At 41.4% G+C, this 13,351-nt stretch overlaps 1 protein-coding gene across 7 annotated transcripts in view; it reads right to left on the bottom strand.

Annotated features, from left to right (window-relative positions):
* The window catches only part of LOC137616404 (tyrosine-protein phosphatase non-receptor type 11-like), a 284,273-nt gene that overhangs the window by 146,769 nt on the left and 124,153 nt on the right, over positions 1 to 13,351 (bottom strand). For 5 of the 7 annotated variants that reach the window (XM_068346127.1, XM_068346125.1, XM_068346128.1 and 2 more), the window contains exon 2: positions 7,055 to 7,177. In XM_068346127.1, coding sequence (XP_068202228.1) covers positions 7,055 to 7,177 — 123 coding nt within the window. Of the gene's footprint in view, positions 1 to 7,054; positions 7,178 to 11,601; positions 12,092 to 13,351 lie in introns of all 7 variants that reach the window. The other 2 variants (XM_068346123.1, XM_068346124.1) reach the window with 1 other exon arrangement.

The raw sequence follows: 13,351 nt of genomic DNA, 5'->3' as shown, positions 1-13,351 counted from the left end.
TTGTAGATCCCCATAATCTCAGCACGACTGAAGGTTTGTAACTTCGTGGAAACAAATGTTTCAGGATGAAGTGGGTCAGGAACATCAGACTCGGACCCCTTCAAACTTAGGATTCCCCCAACCTGGAAATGGGGAAACCTCGTGACCACGAGTATAACTTATACCCTGTGAGAGGAATCAGATGAGTATCATACCTTATTTCCATTGGCAAGTCCAGCTGAAACTGAATACAGACTAGGATCCCTAGATGGGAGGGAGAAGGAGACGAAGAAGATAGATGGATGTCCTTCTTAAAACCTAGTGTAACCCAGTATCCTCAGCCAATGGTTACTGTCCCCTGAAAGGGCGTAAGGTAGCTACAGCACCCGTTGACCTGTCACAATAGGCCCTATAGAAAGGGTGTCTAGAGACCTATGTGTCACGTCGCTCAAATAGTGAGCGGTGAAAGTTAATTGGCGTTTCCAGACCCCAGCACTTAAGACTAGGGAGACTGAGAAATTTCTCTTAAACGCCAGTGAGGCAGCCACTCCCCTAACTTGAAGGGCTCTGGGTTTTGCTGCCTCTGGGTCTCCGTGAAAAGACCTCGCAATAACTTTCTTGAGCCAGAAAGGGATGGTGTTGCGATAGGTTCTCTTCTTTACCTTGTTGGTACTAAGGAAGAGATGACGGATACGTGGTCTGAAAGGTCTGGTACACTTCAGGTATTTCTTTAGCGCCCTGACTGGGCATAGTAACGACTGGTCTGTATCCTGTGTTACCTTATTGAGGGTGGAAAACTGAAATTCTCGAAATCTCTCATCAGTAGATGAAGGATTATAAGTCTAGCCACCAAGCCCGGTATGAAGTTGCGAGACACTCACCCCCCCCCCATCTCTTAGAATGGGTGACGACATAAGACAGACCATGTGGCTCACTGACCCTTTTAGCCGAGGACTGAGGTACGAGGAAGACGGTCTTAAGGTTCAGAAAGTAGCCTGAGGCCCTTAAGGGTTCATATGACAGACCCTTCAGGGAACGTAAGACACGTCTCACGGAGATGATCTAATCCCCAGTGGAGGGCAAGATCACTCAAAACCTCGAATCAACCAAGGTGATGTCTCCTGAGGTGGAGAGGTCAACCCCTTTTCAGTCTACAGATGAGCTCAAGGCTGAGCGATAGCCCTTAATCGCCCAGACTGAGAGGAGCTTTTCTTCACTGAGGTACAAAAGGAAGTCTGGGAACTACTGATTCCTTCATTTTGAGAACCCAATTGCTCCACATGGTCGCTGTTGTAGCAGTCAAGAAGTCCACTGTCTTGGCCCCAGCAGTTAGGACTTCCTGTAGGAACTGCATGGAGTCTTGGTTTGACAAGTTCTCGTGGCTCGCGAGGTAGCCGACTATACCAGACCATGTGTCAAGCCAAGAATGAGCCCCCAGAAGGGACATTGAAGCCGCTTCCATTTCCGAGGATTCTGTGACTGAGAAGAGCCTGAAAGTGTAGAGTATCTCTTCGAGGATTACCCCGATGTGAGCCTCGCCGTGAGGGGATCCAAGATCAAAGGAGAAGGGTTGACATCACTGATTTCCTAAAGGGCTTTTGTCTCTTAAACAGGAATTTATTGGATTCCTGAGACTTCAGGGAACCCGTTTCTCCCGCAACCGCCTGTGATGCCTCCTCAGACGGTCTGCACGGCGAACAGACCAGGTTTAAAGGTTCATAGGTCTCTCATGAATGGCAGAGGCCAGGGACAGTGACATAACACTAGCAGTTAGGACAATGCCCTAGAGACTGACCATATACTATATGGTCAACGACCAAGCCTCCTCTCCATCCCAGCTAGGACCAGGGAGGGCCAGGCAGTGGCTGCTGATGACTCAGCCGATAGACCTATAGGCTCCCTCAAACCCCCACAACCTTAGCTCACAAGGATGGTAAGGTTGCAGACACTAATAGCACTAACGAGTCTGAGCGGGACTCGAATCCCAGACTGTCAAACACCAGTCAGAGACGTTACCAACCAGGTCACAGCCAGAAAATCAATTCTGGTCTTAGGGTTTTGGGTGGACGATATAGCCTGTCTAAGGCTGGAGCGTCAATATGTCGAGGAGACAGATGCAAATCGCCAAGGCATGAGATATTACACATAGTTCTTAGAATCCTCAAATAGGAGGATTCTAAGTCCTTCGACGGCAGCTCTTCTAAGGAATCCTCAGGCTGCGCTAATTCCTCGTGTGTTAATACAGGTAAAGTGGAGACGCGAGTAGCAGACAACATTATGTCTTACCCCTTGCATCTTTCTTATCGAAAGGGGAAGAACGGTAGAAGTCGGAGTGTCTGGAGGTAATGGCGAAGACCGTTGACGAGAGTCGGAAGACTCTCTGTCATAAGAATAACACTCTTGATGACGATGGTCGCGCGCATAGCACTAATTGCGTACATGTGCGGACACTCTGTGCTAATTGTTATGAGAGCCCGACGACTCTGCGTAACTGAAACTCGAAGGTTCCAAGTCGTGTGAACTCGAAAGACCAGCGCGACAGAGGCCCGAAGGACTCCTACGGTCACGAGAACCTGTAGGATCAACATGACGAGAGTTCAAAGGCACCCGATCACGCCCGCCAAAAGGGTGATCGTCACGAGACCCCGAGGGGTCAACGTGAGGAGAACCAGTATGTTCAAAAAGACGTCTCCTTACAGCACGAGGAGGAGAACGTCAGGGATGAAAAACACTCCTCCGCAGGGTAGGTTTGTTCTCCCGAAGGAGAACGTCGCTTAAGAAAAGGCTCTCGCTCCGCCCCTGGAGGAGAACTAAAAGCGTAAGGGGGAGGAGCGTGGATCAGCAAACTCCTACAAGTTTTCTCTCGTTAATGGGAGGAAGGTTCTCCTGAAGGAGATTGCCTAAAACAAGCTTTCCCCCCTGCTCTGTGGGGAAAAGCGCAGGCGTAATAAACTCTCTCTCGCGAAGGAGGGCGAAGTCCTCCCAAAGGAGGATATCGCCTAAGGCAAGTTTTCTCCCTGCTTTATGGGAAAAAGTGTAGGCGTAATAATTTCTCTCGTGAACGAGGGAGAACTCCTCCCGAAGGAGGACATCGCCTAAGACAAGCTTTCTCCCAGTTTTCTGGGAAAAAAGCATAGGCATGATAATCTCTCTCTCGTGAACGAGAGAGTTCTCCCGAAGGAGGACATCGCCTAAGACAAGTTTTCTCCCAGTTTTATAGGAAAAACGAAGGCGTAATAATCTCTCTCGCGAACGAGGGAGAAGTTTCCCTCGAAGGAGGAACAAGCCTTAGACTTGCTTTTCCCCAGCTCAAGGGGAGAAAGCACAGTCTTTGGGGATGAGATAGCAGAGGTAAAACTCGTCGAGCTGACCGCAACTCTTCACGAAGGAGGGGTGGTTCTCTCACGCAGCCCAATTCTGAGGAAGGTTATCACTCCCTCGTAAGGGGAGGCTCTCTAACCCCTGGAGGCAAACCTCCTGGCAGCAATCTATGTTTCCCAACAAGTTGATCAAGTTGCAGGTTGACAACGAGTGCTACCTCGTAACACGGGCAACTCATGAACTGCTACATGAAGCGCAGGATAACGAACAGAGCGGCCGAAGCCATCGGCATTGTGTTCTACGTCGCTGCTATTTGGGTGTTTTCTTTTAGGTTCTCTAACACGTTTCCATTTTCCTTCTGCTCTCAACCGAAGAGAAGAAGGGCCGAACCCTTGCATCTTCTTCAGAGGTTTTCAAGAGACTCTTAATCCTTAACTCATTAGGGAGCAAAGGAACTGGGGAGGTTGTCCTGTCTGAAACACGAGAGCGAGGGATTGACCCCGTGAGTGTATGACAGGAGATTTGTGTGTGTAGCGCTAATTGCGTGCGAACACCTTGCGTGACGGGAGTCTGAAGACTCTTGCCATAAGAGTAAAACTCTTGAGGGTCATGGGCGTAGTGTTGGTTCAGCGCACGCGAACACTCCGCGCAACAAGAGTCTGATGACTCTGTCATAAGAGTAAAACTTTTGGTGACTAGTTTCACGAGAACCCGAAGGTTCAGAGTGATCGTGTGTGCCCCTAGAGGTTGTGTTGCGAGAACCTGAAGGGCTAGAGCAACGGGAAACGGAAGTTTTCCCTTGTCACGAGACACCGAAGTGTCAGCGTGACTAAATGCACGAGAGCCCGAGGTTTCAGCAACTTGAGTTGCGAGAAAACGAAGCGATAGCGCACCGGGAAACCGAAGTTTCCTTGTCACGAGACCCCAAAGGGTCAGAGATCGAGAAGTCGAAGGCGAGAGCGATCTTCTCTGAAGATAAGGAGTGAAAGCAAGGAGAAGCGCTCTTTCTGACTTTTCTAGAGCGAACGGAGACGCTCAAACTATTATGCGAAGAAGAGGGTTCAACGTCAGGACGTGCTTTGCCCTTGGCCGCGCCCCTAGCTTCTTAGATGATCCCTCGCAAGAGAAAGACGACAGCGAGGCAGAACGATGACGAGATGGAGCGCTCTTCTTAGGTTTGTGCCAAGAGCGCTTATAGTCTCGAGGAGAGACAGAAGACGAGGAAGAGCGAGAACGATGATGTCTCTTCCTATATCGCCTGTCTCTTCGGCGAGAACATCTAGGAGAAGGCGCGCTAACTCTCCTTTTCCTATTCTCTCTCTCCCTCCTGACCTCCAAAGAGGGCGATGACGAGGAGGAAGCGCTTTTCTTATGTTTGTGACGAGAGCGCTTATAGTCTTGCGGCGAGACATCTCGTGAAGAGATAGAAAGCAAGGAAGAGCGAGAACGATGATGTCTCTTCCTATGTCGCCTGTGTCTCCGGCGAGAACGTCTGGTCGAAGGAGAGCGAGCTCTCCTTTTCCTCTTCTCTCTCCCCCTCCTAGCCTCCGAAGAGGAGGAGGAGGAGGAGGAGGAGGAGGTACTGCGATGTTTGCGCTCACGACGTTTTAATTTGTAGCTGCGCAACGGAGTATGAAGTAGGCGCCGCAGGAGCTGAAGTTACTATATCCACTAAAACTTCCGTGGGCACCGACTGAGTTGATGGGAGGTAGGCGAGGTCTGGAACACCCGAGGGTTCCAAAACAGAAGGGACCTGAGGTACTACCTTTCCCACGAGGAAATGGTTCCAAACTTCCTCCGAAGGAGTACCAGGAGGTCCAACGGCAGGCCATACCGCTCGTACATGATCTGGAATGAAAGCAGTAACAGAGTGATTCCCGGTGGCGAAAAGTATTGCCCCACAGGGGGAGGCAACGTGATCCGCCTGACCAAGAAGAATGGGGGTTAAATCAATGGTGCCACTCTTCCTCGACTTCCCCCCGGAGGGAGGCAGGCAAGGAAGAGAGGAAGAGTCTGAAGGGAGAGATCGAGAGGCCAAGGAAGACGTCCATGACTCCTTACCTTCAACAGCAATCCTGGAGGTAAAGAGTCCTTCTAGGACTTCCTATCTACCTCTCTCGAACTTCTCCCACTGAGAGGGCGACCACTTCTACATACTTGGCAGGGGGAGCCTTCAGAACACCTATGACCTCTGTACCTAGGGCATAGGGAAAGAGGAAACACCTCCAGCGGCGACATAAAGGTGCCCGGAACACTTCCTCATAATAGAGGACATCACATCTAACAAAGAAAAAGAAAAAAGGATTAATAAAAAAAAGAAAAAGAAAAAAGGATTAATAAAAAAAAGAAAAAAAAAGAAAGGCTAGTCTGCCAGTGAAATAAAAGCAGGAGCAGCGGTGTTACCACTGCGACGGCTAGAATTCGATTGAAGGTAAACAACAGCTACCGACCGGCGGTCCCCCCACCACTAACAGGTGGGTAACTACCTGCCCGGTCGTTAACGACCTTGTTAAGGTTTTTCTGCCGTATTTTCCAGCTCGCGCTAGAATATCTCCTATAGTAAAGAATGAAGGTTTGTATCAAGTGTAGGAACAAATAGCTTTTTATGACAAAATTCCTTTAATAAAAATTTTACAGTGGCATGAAAAGAACACGTTATATGAAAAAGGTAAATTTTTTAGATAATTTTTTTTATCATTTCTACGGCTAAACCAAAGCTTGAACCAAAATATACATGGAGGAGGGGTTGGTCTGTCATTAATGGAGTCTTTGAAACATATGTCTCCTTTAATACTGTAAGGAGATAAGTTACAGAAAGGACAGGATACACAGGTCTACAGTTGTGGGATATAAATATAAATGGAGTAAGGACTGCCTGATGTTTGCTAATAATATAGTAACAGTTTTCCTTTGTGGTAGCAAAGAGAAGGTGCAGATTGGTAAAGGTATTAAAAAGTTTGTAAGGATTGAAAGTCAAAATTAAATGGCAGCAAGAATAAGGTAAGGAGGATAAATGGAAACCAAAATGATAGAGAAATGAATGTCAGTAGAGATGGAGGTAAAATGGAAGTGGGTATCGTAAATACAGTACACATAATGTAACAAATGAAGGTCGAATGAAGCGTATGAAACAAAGAAGATAGAACGATCTTCAAACAAAGGTCATATAGAGAAGTGTGTCTTCAGAAACAATGGCTGTAAGTTAAGAAGACAATGTTAATCAAGTTCTATACAAAAACAAAATGTGGACGTTAAATACAAATGATGGAAGATCTCATGATGTACAGTTCATGTGGAATATCATGAGTGCAAATGGGGTTGGAATAGAGTATTTAGAAATGTAGATACAGATAAAATGCAATAAAATGTCAGTTTGGTTGAGAATATGTATCAGTGATTGGTGTGGTCTATTTCCATGGAGAGAGAAGAAGAGGAAAGGCTAGAGAAAAGAATGCTATAGTTTTGAAAGGAAGGAGGATAGTATGAAAGGGGATAGCATTCCCATACCACAAGAGAATGCAACATGGAAGAGAGAAGCTTAGCTATTTGAAACAAAATTGATGACCATTCTATTGAAGCACCTGAAGATAATGAGAAAGTTTTTTCCAATATACCAAATACACTATTCATATATCCTGTTATACTAGAAAGACAAAAGTAAAAGCTAACTTTTAACCTGATCTTACCTCACTGGAAGCATATATAGTACATCACATATACTAAAAATGCCTTATCATTTACTAAAAATACTTACCGGACTGATAGAGTGAAATCACCAGGATTAGATTTAGAAGGACGAGCAAGAAAGGATCCTTCAATACCTCGCTCCTTGAGCAGAACCTCTGCTTCATGACCCGAGACATTCGGGTGGAACCATCTGCAAGGAAATTAAAACTATAATTCAGAACCATACTAGTATTACATCACTTAAAAATATAGCATAGAGCTTTATCTATGAAAATTAAGTAATCATTATTTTCATAAAATTTTTTTGCATAATTCTAAACAACTCTGAGAACAATGAAATAGGCAGTGCTATGAAAATGCATAAAAAAATTCCTTCAACTGGATCTTTTGCAGTGAGGAGGATAACCTATCAACATTTACACCTGCCAGTACTTGAAAAATTTTAACATTATGGAACATGACGAATCTTTGAAAGAAATATATCATATGAGATGGAAAACTGCAATAGTAATAGTGAAAAAATCTTCAAAAATGTAAGCACTTGATTAAGATGGTATTTATTTATGGCTTCACCTCATATTGATATGGCTGTTCAAGTATTTATATTTACACAATTTTCCTCTTTCCAACCGATTTTCATTGTCATTTAAAAATAATATGAATAACCTTTCCTTAATAATGGAACCCAACATCAGCGAGCAATGGAAAAAACTGGAGGCAGGGTGATTTTGGTCTACTAAGAGGAGTCCTGAGTCCTTAAAGGGGGATGGGAAGGGGTGTTCATAAGTAAGAACACAGCAATTTAGGTCAGGTTAGGTATGGGTACCTTTAGGTTACTACTATCCCCTCAATTTCCTTACAACACAAATATATTGGTGACCTAAGCTGTACTAAAAAATGAGATGACAAATTGAATTGCACTATTAAGGGAAGTTACAAAGTAAATGATTGTTTACACAATGGAGAATTTTCAGTGAAAGTTGCATGAAAAAAATTTGGTTAAGAGGAACAAGAACAGTCAAATTATCATGAAGTGAAACCGTAAATAATTATCAATGAGGCAAACGTAAATTCTACTAGAATTGTGAGATAGTTGATTTTAGGTTACTATTACCATTTACCAACCAATTTAGCTATATTACTAAGAGAAAATATATGAGTCCTGTTATACAGTTCACATATCTTTCATTGATACATAATTTTTCCCCTCTGCAAAAATTGCTAACAACTAAGTTTGTTTTGAGTTGTAGATACTGTACTTAATTGAACCTCTTACATTTCCATAAGACAATCAAGGAATGAAGAAGAGGAAGAACGACAAAAACAAAATATGTTGTTGGAACGTTCCACTATTGTATTTGGACATAAATGACATACATACTAATCCTAGACGAAGTCACAAATCTTCAAATATAAGTATTAGATTCTTATCACCACCATTAATTTTTTCTTCAAGTAGTTAAAATCCTGAGATTAAATTGCATTACTCTCCAACTTCGTTGAAACTCCATAAATAATGTCCTTTTCGTGGACATTTAGAATATTATAAATAAATTCATTTATAATGACAGGGAACCACGACCTCCTCTACAAGATAATCACTAATGATTCCTGAACCACAATGTTGGTCTCACACAACAATTTAATAATAAACCACACATCAACGTGTCATGAAGATGCTCTTGATTCTATCCTATTTTGAAAAAAAAAAAAACCTGCAATAAAAAGGCCTAATGTTAAATGTTATGAACCCATATCTGCATTAAGAGTATTTTTAATATCATTAAATGAAGAGCCATGGCAACTTAATGTTAACCAGCAACAATAAAAACTGGGATTGAATTTATGAATTTAGGTCAAAGGGCAGGAAACTAGGGCCTGGGAGGTGATTCAACGTGCATATATGAAAGTCTTGCAGTTGCAGTATGAAGTAAAATAAAGTAATGAGAAGGAACTGGCAACGGAGGTATAGATAGTAGGAGAGTAAAAGGAAAACGCAGCTTTGACTCACAAAGGACACTGCAAAGACATACAGTACACAAGAAATGTCTACAATATACCTCAAGCACACTTATCCCCTTAAGATGACTAAAATCATGGCTCCTAGTTCTCTTTCCAAACAGAAGAATAATGTTAATGGTTATTCTAAAAACTACACTTATTCCCTGCTGATTTTATAAACGATGGGAAATAGCATACTGCACTGTATTCTTAATAAAAATAGACAAATAATGGAAAGAAATTTTAAAATGGCATAAATACTAGAAACCTACAAGTAATTTCTAGGCATTATACAAAAGCAAAATAAGAACGCATTATGAACCCTTTTCATTATCTGAACAATTTTGTTTGGAAAAGTGATTTCCTACTAAAAGTTAATCATTTGTTTTTTTCTCCAATGGCAATAACCCTGCAGCCATCCCACCATTGCATCTTCCTCTCTCTACTATTATCCAATGGTCTAGTCATTTCTTCTTTTAATACAATGGTCATTATCTTATCAAACTACCAAAATCCTTCTTCTTTAGTTAATTCAAATAAATCCAGCCGGGGTGCTACTTCTAATGATTTATGACCTGACTTGTTTTGAGCTCTTTCATTTTCTAGACAGTTACGCTGTGAAAATCTTACACAGCTCATTTTATCATTATATTTCACCCAATGGAAGGGATATATATCGTTTTTCCCGATGTTTCTTCTCCTCCTCCTGTCAAATCTTGAAATCAATTCATCTCAATCATTTCTGGGCCAAATGACCTGAAATTTGGCACAAAGGTAGAGTGGGCAACTACCTAGGTGCTCCAAAAAATGATACCTTTAAAATCATATTAATGAGTCTTTTTTGTGACAAAAATGCATACTTTGGTCTCTTATACACAGGTATTATAACCGAATAACCTGAAATTTGGTACAGAAGTGCCTTAAATAAATACTAATAGGAAGTTATTAACATTTCTGGCATAGGCTACATCTCTTCAAAATGGTTAATTTTGCCATTTTTGTTAATTTTTACAGCAAAAATTGTACATTTTCGACTCATGTGCCCTCACGTTTGCACCAAATGACCTAATATTTCCTATGAGAGTACCTTGAATATAAGGCTATAGGATGGAAGTCACGTTTCACTACACCTCAAACTGATTATATTTTGCGATTTTCGGTTATTTTTAACAAAAAAAATTGCATTTTTTGCTCCTATGACCTGGTATTTAAACCGTGTGACCTGAAATTGGGTATGGATGGAAATGTCTATAATATATGTCCCTTTTAAGTTATTCATAATTTTTGTATACACCACTTCAGGATGATTTCTTGTACTGTATATCTAGCAGGGATTCATTTCTGGAAAAGATTAATAGGGCCAGTCCATGGTTGCACGAGGAGAGAGATGGAGTGAAATAAGCTGCATTTGCTTGAAAAATGTTGCCTCTCTAGTTTCAATTAACTTGCCTTTCTACTTCGCTGAGAGAAATCATAACACATCTACGGGTAATATTGTAAAAGGAGCACCTCAATGGTAATGATAAGATTCCGTTTGGGAAAATTAACATTTAATGAATGACATATTAGCACTTCTTCCAGCAAGGTAGAGAAATCCTTATGTACCAGATCCCACATGAACAAAGAGAACTCTAGAAATCTTTGTGCAATGTTCCCGAGTCAAAACGGAACAGATTAATTTTTAGGTAACATCTAACAGCATAGAATGCAAGTTTCCCATTTAAAGGCTTTAAAGGTTTAAAGGCCGGTCATGAATGGTAGAGGCTAGAGACAGTGACATTGCCCTATCAAACAGGACAATGCCCTAAAGAATGACTATATATACATATGATCAGCGCCCAAGCCCCATCTCCACCCAAGCTTGGACCGAAGAGGGCCAGGCAATGGCTACTGATGACTCAGCAGATAGACCTATAGGCTTCCCCAAAAACCTCCATCCTTAGCTCACAAGGATGGCGAGGTTGCAGCGACCAAAGAAACTAACGAGTTTGAGCAGGACTCGAACCCAAGTCTGGCGTTCACCAATCAGAGACATTAACAGGAATAATAATAAAAAAAATCTGCATTTTCATTTATTAATATCTAATAAGGCATACATCTCTTTTCCAGTTATAGAATGAGAGCTTCTGTCTCACCTTCTCTGATATTGAGCCTCAAAGAACTGAAATTCACAACCCTCATTTAACAGTGTTACCTGAACAAAACGAGCTTGTAGCTAAAGTCATTATTGTCCTCATATATTTACTCCATACCCTAATAGTGTTAAAACACTGATGGGAAATTTCAACTAACAACAATAAAGATGAAATGCCAAAGCATCTACATTAAACAGAGAGAGAGAGAGAGAGAGAGAGAGAGAGAGAGAGAGAGAGAGAGAGAGAGAGAGAGAGAGAGAGAGAGAATTCCTATATAAATAGGTAAAACTATAAAAATACACATAAGCATGATTTCCAATAATTTAAACATTTAGCCAATAATCGTAAAGGCTGAACTTTTCCTTCTTCAGTACAATGGCAATAAGCGACAAGTTCTATAATTTGTCCAAAACACAAACTTGAACTTAAGAGGTTAAAAATAAGTAAAACATGTGCCCATATACACTTTATACATTACCTTCCTTTCAATTTAGTAGCGATGTGATCGGCACCATTCTTATTGGATCCATTGGTGTGGTGCGAGTGGTCGGAGATGCCACCCACACCACTAACAACCTTGTTATACAAAGTGTGGAGGCGGGTCCACATTTTGTGACTCATCATCTTCACTAACTATTATAACATAGGTCAGTTGCCGTGGCGCATCCGCGCGCTTTCCTAGCACCCATGTAATGCTATAGGATTGATGGCAATGGCATGAGACTACTCTACAACAACGTCCAAATTTAAAACGACCACTAAATTGACGTCATCAAGTTCGAGAACTCTTGTTTTGTGTATTAACACTAAACACTGCCATTGTTAACACGTTCTATTATTTTTCATAGTTTATTTTTTACATATAGCTAATTTCTTCTGCGTTCATGTCACTAAAGCACTTTACAAGAAATCAGCTTCAGATGTAACATACATCAAGATGTCATCTGTATAGAATGGGTCAGTAAAACCTTAACATTTTCCATGTACAAAAATTATCAGATTTATATTAATATAATGATGATGACAGGATCAGCCAAAATAATAGCCTTTTCTATCACGTTCACATTATGAAAAAAAAAAAAAACGAAATATAAAAAACAAAACAATGACACAAAGCAAAGAATACCACTGAGACAATAAATAGGCTACTGTTGTTCACAATTCCCCGCCCCCCCCCCCCCAAAAAAAAAAAAATTACAGTTGCGTTGCACAAATGTCATTAAGAAAAAACTTACAATACTTTTTATATTATATATTTAACTATTATTATCAGATGGAGATGGTTTGGGCATGCCATTCGCACCCCCCAAGAGAGATTAGTTCACCAAGCGTTCAGATGGGTCCACAAGGCACTAGAAGAGTTGGAAGACCTAGGCCTACATGGCTGAGGATTATGAAGCGAGAAGTAGATGATGAATGGAGATGCATTGAATTAAAAGCTCAAGATAGAGACGACTGGCGTAATCTAACCGAGGCCCTTTGCGTCAATAGGTGGAGGAGGAGATGATGATGATGATGATGATTATCATTATTACAAAAACTTGTTGCTCCCTCAGTTATGATACCAAATAATGTAAGAATTGTATGATTCAGTAAGATACAAGGAAAGGACACAAGGTATACAACAAACTTTTACCTTGAAACCACAAATATTTTTCAGATAACATCCTTAGTTTAGACATTCACAACCTCTTCCTGCATTTTTACGGGGAAAAAAAATGACACGTGAGGACAAATCACATGTCTGATTAAAGCGTATCACTCCTTCCTATATTTGCGAGCACCCAGGTGCCGATGTGTGTGACTTTTCAAGTTAAAAAGACTGTTATTCTATATCTCCCAGTTTCAAGTGATACCTTGTAACATCCCTGTTGAAGAGACACTTCGTTCATTGCATTTTCATATCAGAATGTTCTATCCTCCTATGCTTTCCTAAAACATAATGACGCGATTGAAGTAACGCTATTGATTTCATCTTGTAATTTTTCTGGTTGATTTAACATCAGAAAAATACTACTATTCCATAAAGACTCAACCTAAAATTTGGCACTTTTAAAATACATAAGGAACCGGAGAAGTCAAAATGTCCCTTTAAACCCCTTAATTACTGAGAAATAAGATGGAGGTATTTTAAAAATCCACAGAAAGATCCAAACATAATTTCCCTGCTTCATTAGCATATCCGCAACTAGGCTTCTCCTAGGGATGGAGCAGCATGTTCTAAAATC

Source organism: Palaemon carinicauda, chromosome 22, assembly GCF_036898095.1.
Source record: "Palaemon carinicauda isolate YSFRI2023 chromosome 22, ASM3689809v2, whole genome shotgun sequence".
Classification (NCBI taxonomy): domain Eukaryota; kingdom Metazoa; phylum Arthropoda; class Malacostraca; order Decapoda; family Palaemonidae; genus Palaemon; species Palaemon carinicauda.
The sequence above is the reverse complement of the archived record's forward strand: the minus strand, read 5'-3'. Positions and strand labels throughout refer to the sequence as shown.